This window comes from Dendrobates tinctorius, unplaced genomic scaffold, assembly GCF_039654945.1.
Source record: "Dendrobates tinctorius isolate UK_male_01 unplaced genomic scaffold, ASM3965494v1 ptg000007l, whole genome shotgun sequence".
In the NCBI taxonomy this organism is placed as follows: Eukaryota; Metazoa; Chordata; class Amphibia; order Anura; family Dendrobatidae; genus Dendrobates; species Dendrobates tinctorius.
The window spans coordinates 44,416,106-44,434,235 of NW_027361675.1; the positions used below are offsets into that span (position 1 = coordinate 44,416,106).

Genomic DNA, 18,130 nt, shown 5'->3' on the forward strand with positions numbered 1-18,130 from the left:
GCCATCTGTATGGATACACCTATATGTATACACCTAAATAAAATGGGAATGGTTGGTGATAAATTCGATTGGTCATCGTGGGCCAGTTGAATGGCCACCAAGGTCTCCCGATCTGACCCCCTTAGACTTTTATCTTTGGGGTCATCTGAAGGCAATTGTCTGTGCTGTGAAGATATGAGATGTGCAGCATCTGAAACAACGGATATACTGGAAGCCTGTGCTAGCATTTCTTCTGCGGTGTTGCTATCAGTGTGTCAAGAGTGGGAGAAGAGGGGTGCATTGACAATCCAACACAATGGGCAGCACTTTGAACACATTTTATAAGTGGTCATAAACTTTTAAATAACTCATGAAAGAATAAAGTTACGTTAAAACCAAGCACACAATTGTTTTTCTTGTGAAATTCTCAATAAGTTTGTCAAATGACCCTCTTCCCATTGAAAAAATAAAGTTGGATCCTGTCTTGATCCAAGGTGGATCTGACAAGTAAATTGACAAAGTGAACTTTTTTTCCTTTGCTTGGTGCCAAAGTGGGTTGATTGCCCCCGGTGGCCATTAGAATTATTACACGTGGTGTCGTTCATTCTAAGTTGCCCCGGTGGTGGTGAGCGGTAGTGCACTTTAGTTTCTTTGGTTTAATGTGCACGTAATTATAAATCAGGTGTGAGGCTCTATAAAAGAGAGTCAGGTGTGTTCAATCACTGTTGGTGATATTGTGAGTTAGTCATTCTCAAGGAAGCCTGGGTGAAAGAAGGAGCTGAATGAGAGTCCTGGGCAGCCCAGCCAGAGGGGTTGAGTCAGCTATGGAGTCAGCATGGAGGGCTGGCATGGCGTGGTGGAGTCGCAGTTTATGGTGTCAGCAGGAGGTTCTTGCATGGCTTGGTGGAGTGGCGACGATGGTGAGAGTGGCACTCAGCATGCTGGACTTGGTTGCTCAAAACTGGACTCAAGCATGCTGGACTTTTTGGCAGAAGCTGGACTCATCTTTGGGACTCTGTTTACTGGGCAGCTGCAACTGGTGGTGGACTCTGCTCCAAGGCTGCACTATGGTGATGGATCCGGTTATGGTGATGGATCCATTTTCCCTTGTGTGTGTTTAGTGCAGTGGTGGGATTAGTTTCCACACCGACCAATTCCCTAGTGAGGTTTTAGGGTCAGGGCGAGTCAGGGTTTTAAGGTTCCTGTGCGTCGCCCGGTGCAGAACCGGCATAGGGAACGTTAGGAGTGCAGGGACTCTGGCTCAGGGGAGTGCAGGAGGTCTCCACGTCCCTATTCCCTATCGCAGGGCCCACCATTGTTAATGTTACCCAGGTTCCCCTTTATTATTTAAATTCACCTTACTGGAGGCGGGGTTTCCAGACTATTGTATAAATATGTGTAATACCTAAATTCGTCAGTTGGAGGCGGTGAATCCAGCTGCACATCTTATTATTTAAATTCGCCCAACTGGAGGCGGTGTATCCAGGGTCACGTGTGTCATATGGGTTTGCCTTGCGGTACTCGCTGCGTCCAGACACACATGACCGTGACAGATCCAAAATGGCTGACTTCAAAATTGCCACCATGGTCACCACCCATCTTTAAAAGTTTCCCTCCTCCCATATACTAATGTGCCACAAACAGGAAGTTGATATCACCAACTATTCCCATTTAATTTAGGTGCATCCATATAAGTGGCCCACCCTGTATTTTTGTAAATGTATTGGCACATTTTTTTATATCCTGATCTTCATTGAAAAACAAAATTAATATCCTTGTAATTTTCACACTGGCTACTCAGGATTTTTTAGAGTCTTGCTTACTATGCTTTCAGGAAGAGTTTTCAGGAGGCTTGTTTTCGTTTTTCCTCCCTTTCTTTCCAGAGCCATAACATTTTATATTTCTGTCCACACAGACGTATGAGGGAGGGCTTGTTTGAGTGGGACGAGTTGCACTTTTGAATGACATCATTCATTTTACCACATAGTGTACTATAAAATGGGAAAAAATTCCAAGTGGGAAGAAATTGTGAACAAAAAAAATTCTGATATTGCATTTTGGTAATTTTTTAGCAGTATACATTGTGTGGAAATAACCTCGCAATATGATTCTCCTCATCAGTACGATTACGGTGATACCAAACATGTCCCGTTTATTTACTGTGTGATGGCTTATTTTTTGCTTGTGAGACAGCATTTTTATTGATACCATTTTGGGATAGATATGATGTTTTGATCGCTTGTTAGAGCATTTTTGTGGTATTGCAGCAACCAAAAAAAACAATGTTGGCATTTTTTAATTTTTTTTCCCGTTTACGGTGTGTACCGATCGGGTTACTTATTTTTATATTTTGATAGATCAGACTTTTCTGAATGTGGCGATACCACATACGTGTATTTTTTCATCTTGATTTTTAATAGGGAAAAGGGAGTGATTTGAACTTTTATGGCAGTGTTTCTCAACTCCAGTCCTCAAGACGCACCAACAGGTCATGTTTTCAGGATTTCCTTAGTATTGCACAGGTGATGCTATTAATGCTTGAGTAGGTGATGAAATTATCACCTGTGCAATACTAAGGAAATCCTGAAAACTTGACCTGTTGGTGGGTCTTGAGGACTGGAGTTGAGAAACACTGTTTTATGAGTTTATTTATTTTTTAATATTTTTTAAAACATTTATTTTTATTTCTCACTGTACTTGCTAGTCCCCTTAGGGGATTTGAACATGCGATTGTCTGAATGCTTGTGCTTTATACAGCAATACCACAGTATGGCTGCATAGAGTAAAAATTACAGTATCCTTTGATACCCTAGACAGGATTTAAAGGAAACTCCATAGTGACAAGCACAGAGGTATTTAACAAACCCCTTGCTGTGATGGCAACCCATCGGCAACCCGAGATAACATCACTAGTGCACCAATGGGTGCATAGAATGACGCCTCTCCCTTCCAGCGCATTGTTATTGGGCTGTCAGAGTTTGACAGCAACATTTAATAGGTTAACAGTCATGGGCGGCAGTTTGCACCACCTGTGGCTATTAAAGACAGGTCTTAGCTGTAAACATAACCATTACCTGCCGATTATGGGGCGAGCTCACCCCATAAGCCTTCTCCATACACCCGCTTCTGACTTGCGCTGTACATGTATGGCAGATGTAGTGAAGAAGTTAATTTAAAGTCCTTGCCATTCCCTAACTTCTCTAACTGCTTTATTTATTTTTTACTACTTCCTCTTTGATGACACTTTATTGGAGAATCACAGTTCAGGCTGGGTAAGTCAAACGAGTCATCATAATTGGACAGAGGCTACTGTCACTGAGTTGATAGGCAATTCCGACGTTTGCTCAGTAGATATGTATAGTGACAGTGTGCTCGCTTGCCTTTTCTGATGAGAAATGACTAGCCAGCAAGAGAGTGGAATGTCAGTGCGCATTGTAAGAAGATTAGCTGTCATGCAGGTAAAGAATGCTGGGTATTCTTACAACACTCTCCTGACAGTTCATTACTTCTTATCAGGGTCTGCGAGGGAGCGTACTGTCCATATTATACAGTGACAATAATCTACTGAGCATATGTCGGAATTGACAACCAGTGCATGCTTAGTAGGGGAGGCACTAGCCTAGACCCTGAAAGAGACTTCACTGCTGCCACAGGAAGGGGGCAAAAGAATGCGGCAGTGACCCCAGCCGCTGCCCCTGTTGACAAATCGTTTGACTATCCCAACATGAACTGAGGTTCTCAAAGTAGCATTATCAAAAAGCATTTAGAGTAGTGAGGGAATGGTAGGGACTTTTAATTAAGGTACAGTTGTGCTCAAAAGTTTACATACCCTGGCAGAATTTTTGCTTTCTTGGCCTTTATTTTAGAGAATATGAATGATAACAACTGTCACGTGTGCCTGTCCTGTGTGACACGACCAGCAGGTCGGTAACTGAAACAACAAGACAAAAGGGGAACATCGGGGTAACAGTTACAACGGTGGGCCCTGCAATAGGGAACGGGGACATGGAGACCTCCTGCACTCCCCTGAGGCAGTGTCCCTGAACACCCCTAACGTTCCCTATACAGGCTCTTCACCTGTCACCAAACAGGATACCTGAATCCCTCACTAGCCCTGCACCTATCCCTTACTAGGGAACTGGATAGTGCGGACACTGGTCCCACCACTGCACTAATACACACGAAGGAAAATACACCAAACGGGGGAAAACAACAAAAGACTTATCTTTCCCTGCTGCAGTCACCGAACAGCAGAGTTCAGCACCAGATCAGCTTTCAGCAGTGGCTAAACACCTCAGAGCCAGCTTCTAACTTCACCGTGGTTGGAGTCCACCAAGGACCTGCTATTACCAACCCCAGCTGAAACACCATGTGACCTTATATAGCAAAGGAGGAGTGGTCACCTCAGCAGGGAAAGCAACAGACATGTAGTAATCCCAGTGACCACCGGGGGAAAAAACCCATATTAAGGCCCCAAAGGCCTGAAAGGAAAAAAAAGGTTTTAGTGAGGGAATCCAGAATCTGACACAGATCCAAGAATTGGACTGTGACAACAAAACTTTTTCTCCACTCATGGTTAGTGGTTGGGTGAATTGGGTGAAGCCATTTATTCTCAAACTACTGTGTTTTCTCTTTTTCAATCATAATAACAACCCAAAGAATCCAAATGACCCTGATCAAAAGTTTACATACCCCATTACTTAATACTGTGTGTTACCCCCTCTAACATCAATGACAGCTTGAAGTCTTTTGTGGTACTTGTGGATGAGGTTCTTTACTTTCTCAGATGGTAAAGCTGCCCACTCTTCTTGATAAAAAGCTTCCCGTTCCTGTAAATTCCTGGGCTGTCTAGCATGAAGTGCACGCTTGCGTTCTCCCCAGAGTGGCTCAATGATATTGAGGTTAGGAGACTGAGATGGCCACTCCAGAACCTTCACTTTGTTCTGCTGTAGCCAATGACAGGTCGACTTGGCCTTGTGTTTTGGATCGTTGTCATGTTGGATCATCCAAGTACGTCCCATGCGCAACTTCCAGGCTGATGATTGCAAATTTGCCTCCAGTGTTTGCTGATAACGTGCTGCATTCATTTTTCCTTCAACTTTGACCAAGTTTCCTGTGCCTCTGTAGCTCACACATCCCCAAAACATCAGCAATCCATCTCCGTGCTTTACAGTAGGAATGATGTTCCTTTTATCATAGGCCTTGTTGACCTGTCTCCAAATGTAACGTTTATGGTTGTGGCCAAAAAGTTCAATTTTGGTCTCATCACTCCAAGTTACCTTGCTCCAGAAGTTTTGAGGCTTGTCTCTGTGCTGTTTTGTGTATTGGAAGCGAATACTTTGTGGCATTTTTCTTCTGGTGACTCAACCATGCAGCCCATTTTTTTTCAAGTGCCTCCTTTTTGTGCATCTTGAAACAGCCACACCGCTAGTTTTCAGAGAGTCAAGTATTTCAGCTGATGTTATTTGGGTGTTTTTCTTTGCATCCCAAACAATTTTCCTGGAAGTTCTGGACCTGATTTTCCATTTGTTAATCACAGTTTGAACGCTGCTGACTGGCATTATCAGTTCCTTGGGTATCTTTTTGTATCCCTTTCCTGTTTTATACAGTTCAACTACCTTTTCCCACAGATCCATTAACAGTTCTTTTGCTTTCCCCATGACTCACAATCCAGAAATGTCAGTGGCTGGATGAAAGATGCAAGAGTCTGTCTGGATCCCAAAAACTCATTCAGCTTTTATGCACACACACTGATTACAAGCAAACAGGTCACAGGTGAGGATGTAATCTTTAGTAGCCATTGAAACCCATTTGTGTCAACTTCTGTGCATGTTATCAGGCCAAAATCACCAGGGTATGTAAACTTTTGATCAGGGTCATTTGGATGTTTTGGGTTGTCATTATGATTTAATAAGAAAAAACACAGTAGTGTGACAATAAATGGCTTCACCCAACCACTAATCATGAGTGGAGAAAAAGTTTTGGTGTTATCATTCATATTCTCTGGAAAAAGACCAAGAAAGCAAAAATTCTGCCGGGGTATGTATACTTTTAAGCACAACTGTATATTAGAAAAGAGATTAGATTATGACATTACAAAGATAGGTATTTAGCAATAAAGTAAATTTTAGTTCTGGACCATCCCTTTAACACAAAGTGGAATGAAAAAATTAAAAATTTAATTTTTTCAAGTAAAATGCTAATTTGGCTTCAAATTTTTACATTTTCATAAACTGAAATGAGAGAAAATACACATAAATATTTGTTAAGGAATTACTAGTGAAAGTTGTGACACTTAATATGTGATCAGAATCTTCTTTTTACTTTTGGAACATAATTTTGGCTGCGGATGCCATGTTGCATTTGCAAAGTCCAAAAAATGCTAACACAGCAGGCCCCTCCACCCACAAGTGACACCATTTTGGAAACGACACCCCTCAAGGGATAATTCTAGGGATGAAGTGATCTCTCTAGACCCAGGTGCATCTAAAAATGGTACAAATGAAAACATCAATGAAAAAAGTCCTCAAATAGCATCACAAAATTGATAATTTGTCAGTGTAACTGCTGTCTCTACAAAGCGCAGCAGATGAGGTCAATGGCTATGGCGCTTTGTACTTAGAAATTATACATGAAAAGCACAGTAGCTAGTGACAAAGTCATCTCATCTGCTGCACTTTGCAGAAGCATACAAACATCTGGATGCAAAGACTGACCCAATGATTTCCTGACCCAAACTTTTCAGGTTCATAGACATATATGAAGTTTCCAAGTTCAGGTCAGGAGACCCACGACCAGTTTGTATATTATGGTCCGTACACAGACTGTGATATACAGATGTCTAAATGAGACTTTACAATGACAAAGCAGAGCTCAGTGTTGAGAGCACAGCAGCCTTGATGATTTGTCTGCTGAGCTCTGAACACTGTAGCAGTAACAGCAGGTAGGGCACCAGGGCAGTGGTTGTCACAGCTGTGAACTTGGCATAACAGGGGGTATGCATACTTCCCAGCTAATGCTGCCACAACATAGAAGATACAGTCAGAGAGACTGACCCCACTCTCGTATAGTCTTTATCTTCCATATTTGTTGTGTGTATGAGTCATATTCTTAAAAACCAGCAAGTGAAATCACAGCCCTTAGTGGCTGCAGAATAAACTGTAAAAATAAATGTTACTTGTTAATTTTATATTTGTTTAAAAAATACATGTTTATATAATCATCAATTTAAAACAATGATGCATTCCTTTTAAGAACAAAGTTGTTTTTTTTTATTACAAGTATTATTCTTTTGTAAGTGTAGTAAAACTTAGTAGTGGCTAAAAAAAGATAACGTTATACTGTATATGGTGAAAGGAGAAAAATTAAGCATTTAAAAAAATGCCAGGACGGTCTTTTTTTTTGTAGCCAAGCTCCAGAAAGATTAAAAAAAAAAAAATTAAACAAAAAAAGGTACATGTTCCCCAAATGGAGCCCTAACAACAATTTTGATGGAAAACTAAAACATTTCAGCTTTTGAAAAGAAGTCGTAAAATAACTAAAAAGAAACTTGGAAAAAAAAAAGGCCAGAATTGGCCTGGTCCTTAAGGAGTTAAGAAAATTCTATGTTGTGTACTATTAGACTTATGCATACAATTTAATATTAAAATAATGTACTGTATGTTAGTTTATTAAATATATATATATAAACAAAATACTGTACTTACATTGATTCAGCGCAATTACCACCCACACATTAGTACTGGGGAAATCATTAAAAGTGCAATTTGGTTGATCCAGAAAAAAGCTTTTATCCGTTAGGTTGCCAATAAAGTTTTGTGGAATCTGTGGAATATAGTCTGACACACCTGCAAAATAAAAATGTGCTCAATAATTTTGCTCCACATAACTTTGAAATTTAATGGTAAATGGAATTTAGAAAATATGATATTATTGATATATATAAATCTGGTGTGTTTTAAAAGCTATGCACACCTTAGTACGGATTCTTTTTACTGTTTTTTCTCTACCATTTTGCTGCTGCACAGTGTCTGTAAGTCCTTTATTTAGTTGTCTGCATTGATAAAAATGTTATAAGTCCATCAGTGTCAAACCGCAATTTTTTCCAAGTATTAAGTTGGCACTTCAACATATAACTCCACACTAACGGAAAAGAAGAGTATCACTCCCTTTTATCCATAACGAAGCGAACCACAATTATATTAAAATACGTAACTTTATTAAACAAAATAAAGACATATAAAAATTGGCTACAAGTTCATTTTTTCTGATTACATACCCCAAACGGGGATAAACAGCAGAAAATAATAATGGAGGTTTTTATCAATATATAAATTCAAAGTGTCATCTCATGTAAAGTTGCAACAATGCATCATTAATAATACACTGAGAATAACTGTCAATTTAATCACCATCCCAAATGGACATTATTATTCCTATATGGGGAGGGGGAAGATAAACAACTTCCTGACAACAATACAGATCAAATTATAAAATTGCTTTACTGGACACGAAGGCTCCCAAAACGCGCGTCGGGGCGGACACCGGTCTCTTCACTTGTCAGCGTGCATAAGCACTTATTAGGTAATGTAGGACGTATCTATTGTTTATGACATGATTATGCGTAGTGCATTTATGTGTTACCATTGTTAAACTGAGGAGGCTAAGCCTCTATATTGCACATTGAATGATGGTCTTACTACTTTTTTTGTCCTCTCTATATGGGATACATTGATGCAGCATGTGGGGACAAAGGTGCTTTTGACCTTTTATGACAAGCTATCAGCTATTTCTGTATTGTTCATTGCCCTGTGTCCAATAAAGCAATGTTATAATTTGACCTGTATTGTCGTCAGGAAGTTGTTTATCTTCCCCCTCCCTGTATGTCAGTTTGACAAGTGGTCTCTTTACAGTCCACAGCACTGTGAGTACTATGGGGCTATTTTCTGCTATATAGCTTATATTATAATATACTCCCCATATGGCAGTTATGCTGGTGTGTGCTACTTTTGTCTTTTATTTTTATTATTATTCCTATCCAGAAAAAACACACACCATACCCTGGGGATCAATCAAGCCCAGCTTGCCTAATATACACAATGCAATTGCTCAGATTACTCATATATCCTATTCCCTGCTGGGGATCCCTCAAGTCCAAACATAGAAAAAATCAATTGCAGGTAATAGTGCAAAATACCTTAGCCAGATTAGGAAATGCCCGTGGTCTGCTGTTTAGATCCCTGTGCCCCGATGCACGTTTCACCCACTTGCTTCTTCCAGGGGCGTGTCCTAACCAGGTAAGGGACGTATCTTTATGTATGTCAAGGGCCAATGAATGCGCTGAAACCGCTGTCATGCATCATGATGTAATCAGGATGCCGTGGGTACACCCCTCCTCCCAACCTCATATCCGAAAGTGCGCAATGTGATTCAAGTCCATATCCAAAAGAGATTCTCCGGTGTATTCGCCTTCGATAATGGTAAAAGCACTTCCTGATCTACGCTGCATGAAACACACGCTGGGCTGCGTGTAGCTCATTAGGGTAGCACTGCAGGAAGTACACGGGGTAATGACAAGATCCGCATGCGCACTACCTGATTGTCCGGACTTATACTTAAATCAATAATAACGCAAAGAAAACCGGGGCAGCTTTTGAGAAGGAAAAAAGGAATATGCTTTTTTCAAAAAAAGAGGGGAAATCGCTATTATTATTAAAGTGCACTGTCATGCCGGCGTCTGCTATCACACCGGCGCCGGCTCCCATACCGGTGCCCGCCTCTGCCGCTACTGCCACTAGCCTTCCCCGGTCCTCTGCTCACCTTGCCCGGCGCCACGCTGCGCCTCCTGCCTCCTGTCCTGCCGCCTGGGGACTCCAGCATAGTTTCTCTCCTCCCTCCTGCTTCCATCCTGCTCTGCCTCCAGGTATGCGCCTTAGGCCGTGGGCGCGCGCTCATATCCACTCTTAACCCCTTCAGCACCTTCTCAGTGGAGTGATCTCCAATCGGGCTCCAACGTGGGGTATATCAGGCGGTTCCTCCTTCTTGGAGGCGCCTGATTATCATGTGCCTTCCTGTACGGTACTCTGGCCCCGTTCTACTCACTCCTGACTCCGGTTACTCCTGACTCTGGTCGCTCCTGACTCCGGTCGCTCCTGACTCTGGTCGCTCCTGACCCCGGTTTCTCCTGACCCCCAGTCTAGTTTTCTTCCTCTCTAGAGCCGCCCCTCTTGGCATCAGCTGTCGCGGTATCCGACTCCTTCGGGCCTGCTCCTAATGGTCCCTGTAAAGGGGTCGGTACCACCTGGTAAGCTCGCTCCAGGGATCTCGTTACTGCGACCCAGAGGGTCCACTCTTGCTATCCTTGACAGTATAATCAGGCCATGGATCCTGCTGGTACCTCGGCAGCGACCCAAAAGGAGTTACTCTTTTTGCGGGAGAACCAGACCCGGATTATGACTTTTATGAAGTCCATGGACACTCGGTTGTCCGCCATTCAGACTTCCGATCCTGGGAGCGCTCCTATGCTGGCGGGACTCCAGCAGGAGCTTGCGCAGCAGCGTGATACGCAGTCCCATATTCCTAATTATATGGCCTCCTTTGATGACCGTTTACAGTCCCTCCAGTCTTCTACAGCGGCCTCTGCTCCGCCACGCGATCCTGCACCTCACCCGCCGCCACGTTTGGGGAAGCCTCCAAGGTATAGCGGGGACCCCAAATTGTGCCGAGGGTTTATCAATCAGTGCCGCCTACAATTCGAGCTGCTGCCCCAGCAGTATCCGTCGGATAGGGCTAAGGGAGCGTTTATTGTGTCCCATCTAGAGGGGGAGGCCTTGGCATGGGTAAATTCCCTGTGGGAACGGGATGATCCGGTCGTATCCAGCATACAAGACTTCCTTGACACCTTCCGGCGGGTCTTTGACGAGCCAGGGCATCTGGCTTCCACCACTGAGTCCCTTTTAAATCTTCGACAGGGTAGCATTACTGTGAGACAGTACGCCATTCGCTTCTGGACACTGTCCTCGGAGCTGGGGTGGAACAATGAGGCGTTGGTTGGGGCTTTTTGGAGGGGGCTTTCGGGAAAAATCAAGGAAGAACTTGCAGGTTGGGACACTCCCTCCACTTTAGAGGATCTTATATCCCTGGCTACTTTCATTGACTTGCGGTTCCAGGAGCGATCCCGCAAGTCCGTCAGAGAGAGAGGTTCCTCTAGGTTTAACCAAGTCCCTAGCCCTTGTCTGACCAAACCTGCCAGTAGTTCCGCTCTGGAGCCCATGCAGGTGTACTGCATAAAGTTATATGAGCAGCGGCGCAGGCAGAGACTGGAGCAAAGTTTATGCCTCTACTGTGGTGGAGCCAACCACTTTCTGCTTTTCTGTCCGGAGGGAGGCTGGGAAACTCCTCCACCTTGGCCTGCTAAGAGAGGCCTCCCTAGGTGACTCTGTTTCCTCTCTACCCCTTAATATCTCAGCATTAATTCTTCTAAGTCGGGAGCGTAGATCCGTGGAGGCGTATGTGGACTCGGGTGCGGCAGGCAACTTCATTCGGTTGGAAGAAGTTGACAAGTTCCAGATCCCAGTTGTCACCCTTGAAGAACTGCGTGGGATCACCTCTGTGGATGGCAAACCGTTACCTGTCCCCATCACCACGGTCACTCTCGAGCTGGAGATGCAAATCGGAGCCCTACATCAGGAGAGAATAGCTTTTTATGTTTTGCCTAATTTGTCTCACGCTCTGCTCCTTGGCCTGCCCTGGCTCAGGTCCCATGAGCCAGTCCTAGCTTGGCGCTCTGGGGAAGTCCTTCGCTGGGGTCACTCTTGCCAAGAACGATGTCTTCTGCCTGTTACCCGTACCAGTCTGCACCAAGTACCCACGGACCTTCCTGGGCTTCCCGTGGCCTATCATTCGTTTGCGGATGTCTTCGAAAAGAAGGAGGCTGAGACCCTTCCCCTGCATCGGGCCTACAATTGCCCATTTGAGCTAATTCCTGGAGCTACTCCTCCCAGGGGTAGAATCTACCCGCTGTCGCCTACAGAAACCTCAGCCATGACGGAGTACATCCGGGAGAACTCAGCCAGGGGTTTTATCCGGAAATCGTCTTCCTCATCAGGGGCTGGGTTTTTCTTTGTTCGGAAGAAGGATGGATCCCTTCGCCCTTGCATTGACTATCGAGGTTTAAATAACATCACGGTCAAGAATAGATACCCTCTACCACTTATTCCTGCACTTTTTGACCACCTGCGTGGGGCTCGGATCTTTACCAAGCTATGAGGGGCCTATAATTTGGTCCGAATACGTGCCGGAGATGAGTGGAAGACCACTTTCAACACGCGGACGGCCATTATGAATATTTGGTCATGCCCTTTGGGTTTTGTAGCGCCCCAGCGGTCTTACAGGAATTCGTTAACGAAGTCTTCCAGGATCTTCTGTACTCGTGCCTCGTGGTATATCTAGATGACATCCTGATCTTTTCACCAGACCTGTCCTCTCACAGGAGGAGTGTTCGCCTGGTCTTGCAACGTCTGCGGGAGAATCGACTACGCCAAGATAGAGAAATACCTATTTCAACAGACCTCCCTACCCTTCTTGGGGTATATTATCACGGACTCAGGGTTGCGAATGGACCCTGAGAAATTGTCCGCGGTGCTCAAATGGCCGCAACCTGTCGGAGTGAAAGCCATCCAGCGATTCTTGGGCTTCGCAAATTAATATAGGCAATTCGTCCCTCACTTATCATCGTTAACCAAGCCTATTGTTGCCCTTACCCAGAAGGGAGCAAGACCGAACATTTGGCCTCCAGAAGCTGAGGACGCATTTCTCGCCCTGAAGCGGGCCTTTACCATAGCTCCAGTTTTGCATCGGCCAGAGGTCAGCAAGCCGTTCGTCTTAGAGGGGCTGGAGCGATCCTCTCCCAAAAGATGTCTACTGGGTGCTTGGCTCCGTGCGGGTTCTTCTCCAAGTCATTTTCTCCTGCTGACTGTAGCTACACTATTGGGGATCGAGAATTGCTGGCAAGATGGCGCTGGAGGAGTGGCGTTTTCTTCTGGAAGGGGCTGTCCATCCTTTCATAATATTCACTGACGACAAAAACCTGGCCTACCTCCAGTCGGCTCAAAGACTCAACTCCAGACAAGCCTGGTGGTCATTGTATTTCTCTCGCTTCGATTTCGAGCTCCACTTTCGACCCGGTGAAAAAAATACCAAAGCAAATGCACTCTCCTGGTCTCTGCTGTCACCCGAAGTGAAGGAGGCTCCGTTACATGTTATCGATCCTGCCCGGTTCATCACGGTAGCTCCCGTGAGTCTTTGTATCATGCCGCCTGGCAAGACCTTCGTCCCGCGAGGCAAAAAGGTAGAAATACTACTCTGGGGTCACTCCTCCAAAATTGCTGGACATGTAGTCGCCAAGGAGACTCTTGCTCTGGTTTCCTGTTATTACTGGTGGCCGTCTCTGCGCTAAGATGTGTTGCACTTCGTGGCTTCTTGCTCAATTTTTGCCAGGAACAAGGTACCTAGAAGGTTGCCCTCCGGCCTCCTTCATCCGTTGCCTGTCCCCGAAACTCCTTGTCAACATATCGTCATGGATTTTGTTACTGATTTACCCCGCTCTTCCGGTTGCACGACCATCCTGGTCGTAGTCGATCGGTTTTCCAAAATGGCCCATTTTGTTCTGTTACCTGGCTTGCCCACGGCTCCTGAACTGGCAAAGACCTTCATTCATCAGATCTTCAGATTGCACGGGCTTCCTCAGCGGATTGTGTCTGACCGCGGGGTACAATTTACCTCCCGCTTCTGGAGAGCGCTTTGTAAACTTTTGGGCATATCTCTGGATTTCTCTTCCGCTTATCACCCACAGACCAACGGGCAAGTCGAACGAGTTAACCAGGTGTTGACCTCCTACCTGCGGAACTTTTCTAACGCCCATCAAGACAACTGGGTCGATCTTCTTCCTTGGGCTGAGTTCGCCCATAACCATTCCAATGAGTCTACCACCAAGTCCCCGTTTTTTGTGGTCTCGGGTCAGAACCCTGGAGTACCTCTTCCAGTATCTTCATGCTCTGGCGTACCCGATACCGATGTCCTCTCCCAAGAGTTTTCTCAAGTCTGGAGGAAGACCAAGGAGGCTCTCATACTAGCCGCAGCCCGGATGAAAAGACATGCTGATAAGAGGAGGCGGGATCTCCCACCATACCGTCCAGGGGACAAAGTCTGGCTGTCAACCAAGCAAATCTGCTTGAAAATCCCTTCCTATAAGCTGGGCCCCCAGCACATCGGTCCCGTTGAGATTCTTGGATGCATCAACAATGTGGCCTATAAATTGAGGCTGCCTGCTTCACTCCGGGTCCCTAACACCTTCCATGTCTCGCTCTTGAAACCGGTCATCCTTAATCAATATTGTTCTGCGCCTCCCGTTGTTCCACAGTCTGTAGGGGCCGATGACGTTTTTGAAGTGAGAGATATTCTGGCCATGAAGAAGATTAGGGGAAAGACCCACTTCCTTATTGATTGGAAAGGGTTCGGTCCTGAGGAGAGGTCTTGGGAACCTCGAGAAAATGTTGATGCTCCTCACATTCTAAACAGATTCTTGACCAAGCTCAAGAGGAGGAGACATAAGGGGGGGTACTGTCATGCCAAAGTCTGCTATCACGACGGCTCCCATACCAGTGCCCGCCTCTGCCGCTACTGCCACTAGCTTTCCCCGGTCCTCTGCTCACCTTGCCCGCGCCGCGCCGCGCCTCCTGCCTCCCATCCTGCCGCCCGGGGACTCCAACATGGTCTCTCTCCTCCCTCCTGCTTCCGTCCTGCTCTGCCTCCAGGTATGCGCCTTAGGTCGCGGGCGCGCGCTCACATCCCCTCTTAACCCCTTCAGCACCTTCTCAGTGGGGTGATCTCCAATCGGGTGCCAGCGCGGGGTATATCAGGCGGTTCCTCCTTCTTGGAGGCACCTGATTATTGTGTGCCTTCCTGTACGGTACTCTGGCCCCATTCTAGTCACTCTTGACTCCGGTTACTCCTGACTCTAGTCACTCCTGACTCCGGTCGCTCCTGACTCTGGTCACTCCTGACTCCGGTCACTCCTGACTCCGGTTTCTCCTGATACCCAGTCTAGTTTTCTTCCTCTCTTGAGCCGCCCGTCTTGGCATCAGCTGTCGCGGTATCCGACTCCTTCGGGCCTGCTCCTAACGGTCCCTGTATAGGGGTCAGTACCACCTGGCCAGCTCGCTCCAGGGATCTCAGTATCGTGACCCAGAGGGTCCAGTCTTGCTATCCTTGACATGCACAGTGTGTATACATTACTATCATAGTTAGAAAAAACTCCCCATTAAATGCAAAATTTAAATATACTGAATACATTGAATATATTAATTTATAAAAATACATATACATCCAATATACATACAAAATAATATATATGATTTAGAATTAATAAAAAAATAAAATATATAACCAGCAATGTAGATAAAGTGCATAATAGTGCTCCATACTATAAAGTGCTTAATATTTCTTTTAATTATTATTTATCATGCAGTCCAGGAAAAAATAATGGTGTCAGAATGTCTTACTGACCACAGCAGTTTCAGAGGCGAGTAACTCCACACCAAAAGTCCAGACAATAGGTAATCCCGGTCAGGATCAAGGAGCAGCACAGAGGACTGAAGGCAGCAGAACATGGAGAGGTAAAGCACTGAATAACAAGCAGCAGCAGCAGCAGCAGCCAGGAGTCCAGAAGAAACAGGCAGAAGCTCAGGAGCCAACAGCAACAAAATACTCAGGCAAGGAGGATCTCCAGATCTGAACATTTCAACCTCCATTCATATAGGTTGCTATAGAGTCCATTCTTAGAATCAGTGGGAGTCCAAGTAAACAGACCCACAGCCCAAGTAAACTATCTTATGAAAAATGATAGCCTAAAAGATTGGGACATAGTGGACATAGAATTGATAGCTACCAATGCCTGGTAGCTGCAGCCAAGGCATTTATAGAGAGGGATGTCACAGCGAGGAACTAAATGCATATCTTTACTATTATTCATCTAGTATCAATGTCAGTTATTGCGAATTTTCTGGTACCAGACCTCTGTTACACCTCAACTAGGATGAATGTTTTTCCTCTTACGATCATACAGATAACATAACCTCAAAAACAACTCTGCTTGTTGCATATGCCCATTAAGGCCTACAAGACTTCTAATTCTGTATCTTTAGTTATTGATTTAATAAGTTGAAGTTTTCCATATTATGTTTTTCCATGAGGCTGGAATCACACATGCAGTTTTTGACTAAGCCAAACACATGGAATTAGATGGAAGTTTGCATGGTTTGAAGTTCACAGGCAGAACCAGAAAGAAAAAGTACCATGTAACAACACTATGGCTAAATAGAGCTGTAAGGGGCGCAATAAGTGACAAAAATAAAGCATTTAGAGAATTAAAGCAAGTAGGTAGTGATGAGGCATTAAATAAATACAGAAGATTAAATAAATTCTGTAAAAAGCAAATCAAGACAGCAAAGATTGAGACCGAGAGACTCATTGCCAGAGAAAGTAAAAATAATCCCAAAATGTTCTTTAACTTCATAAATAGTAAGAAACTAAAAAATGATAGTGTTGGTCCCCTTAAAAATAGTCTGGGTGAAATGGTGGATGAGGATGAGGAAAAAGCCAATATGCTAAATGACTTTTTTTCAACAGTATTTACACAAGAAAATCCCATGACAGATAACATGATCAGTGATAAAAATTCTCCATTAAATGTCACCTGCTTAACCCAGCAGGAAGTACGGCGGCGTCTAAAAATCACTAAAATTGACAAATCCCTGGGCCTGGATGGGATACACCCCCGAGTACTGCAGGAATTAAGTACAGTCATAGATAGACCATTATTTTTAATCTTTAAAGATTCCATAACAACAGGGTCTGTACCACATGACTGGTGTATAGCAAATGTGGTGCCAATATTCAAAAAGGGGACAAAAACTGAACTTGAAAATTATAGGTCAGTACGTTTAACCTCAACTGTGGGTAAAATCCTGGAGGGTTTTCTAAGAGATACTATACTGGAGTATCTGGAGAAGAATAACCTCATGACCCAGTATTAACATGGGTTTACAAGGGACCGTTCCTGTCAGACTAATCTGATAAGCTTTTATGAAGAGGTAAGTTCCGGACTGGACCAAGGGAATGCAGTGGACGTGGTGTACATGGACTTTTCAAAGGCTTTTGATATGGTGCCACACAAAAGGTTGAAAAAATGAGAACAATGGGGATAGGGGAAAATATGTGTAAGTCGGTTAAGAGCTGGCTCAGGGATAGGAAACAAAGGGTGGTTATTAATGGAGCACACTCGGACTGGGTCACGGTTAGCAGTGGGGTACCACAGGGGTCAGTATTGGGCCCGCTTCTTTTTAACATATTTATTAATGTCCTTATAGGGGGCATAGAGAGTAGAATTTCAATATTTGCAGATGACACTAAACTCTGCAGGGTAATCAATACAGAAGAGGACAATTTTATATTACATGAGGATTTATGTAAACTAGAAGCTTGGGCTGATAAATGGCAAATGAGCTTTAATAGGGATAAATGTAAGGTCATGCACTTGGGTAGAACGAACAAGATGTATAATTATGTGCTTAATTGTAAAACACTGGGCAAAACTGTCAGTGAAAAAGACCTGGGTGTATGGGTGGATGACAAACTCACATTTAGTGTCCAGTGTCAGGCAGCTGCTGCAAAGGCATATAAAATAATGGGATGCATTAAAAGAGGCATAGATGCTCATGAGGAGAACATAATTTTACCTCTATATAAGTCACTAGTGCGACCACACCTAGAATACTGCGTACAGTTCTGGTCTCCGGTGTATAAGAAAGACATAGCTGAACTGGAGCGGGTGCAGAGAAGAGCGACCAAGGTTATTAGGGAACTGGGGGGTTTACAATACCAAGATTGGTTATTACACTTGGGGTTATTTAGTTTGGAAAATCGAAGGCTTAGGGGTGATCTTATTACAATGTATAAATATATGCGGGGACAATACAAAGACCTTTCTAATGATCTTTTTACTCTTAGACCTGTGACGGGGACAAGGGGGCATCCTCTACGTCTGGAGGAAAGAAGGTTTAAGCATACTCACAGACGTGGATTCTTTACTGTA

The 18,130-nt window shown here is 44.3% G+C and overlaps 1 protein-coding gene across 1 annotated transcript in view; it reads right to left on the reverse strand.

Annotated features, from left to right (window-relative positions):
* Positions 1–17,568, reverse strand: part of LOC141085905 (uroplakin-3b-like) — a 44,897-nt gene extending 27,329 nt beyond the window's left edge. Inside the window, exons 1-2 of the mRNA XM_073571532.1 lie at positions 17,511–17,568; positions 7,686–7,826 (exon numbers count right to left, since the gene is read on the reverse strand). Of these exons, the coding sequence (XP_073427633.1) occupies positions 7,686–7,826; positions 17,511–17,568 (199 nt within the window). The remainder of the gene's footprint in view (positions 1–7,685; positions 7,827–17,510) is intronic.
* Between the last annotated feature and the right edge of the window lie 562 nt (positions 17,569–18,130).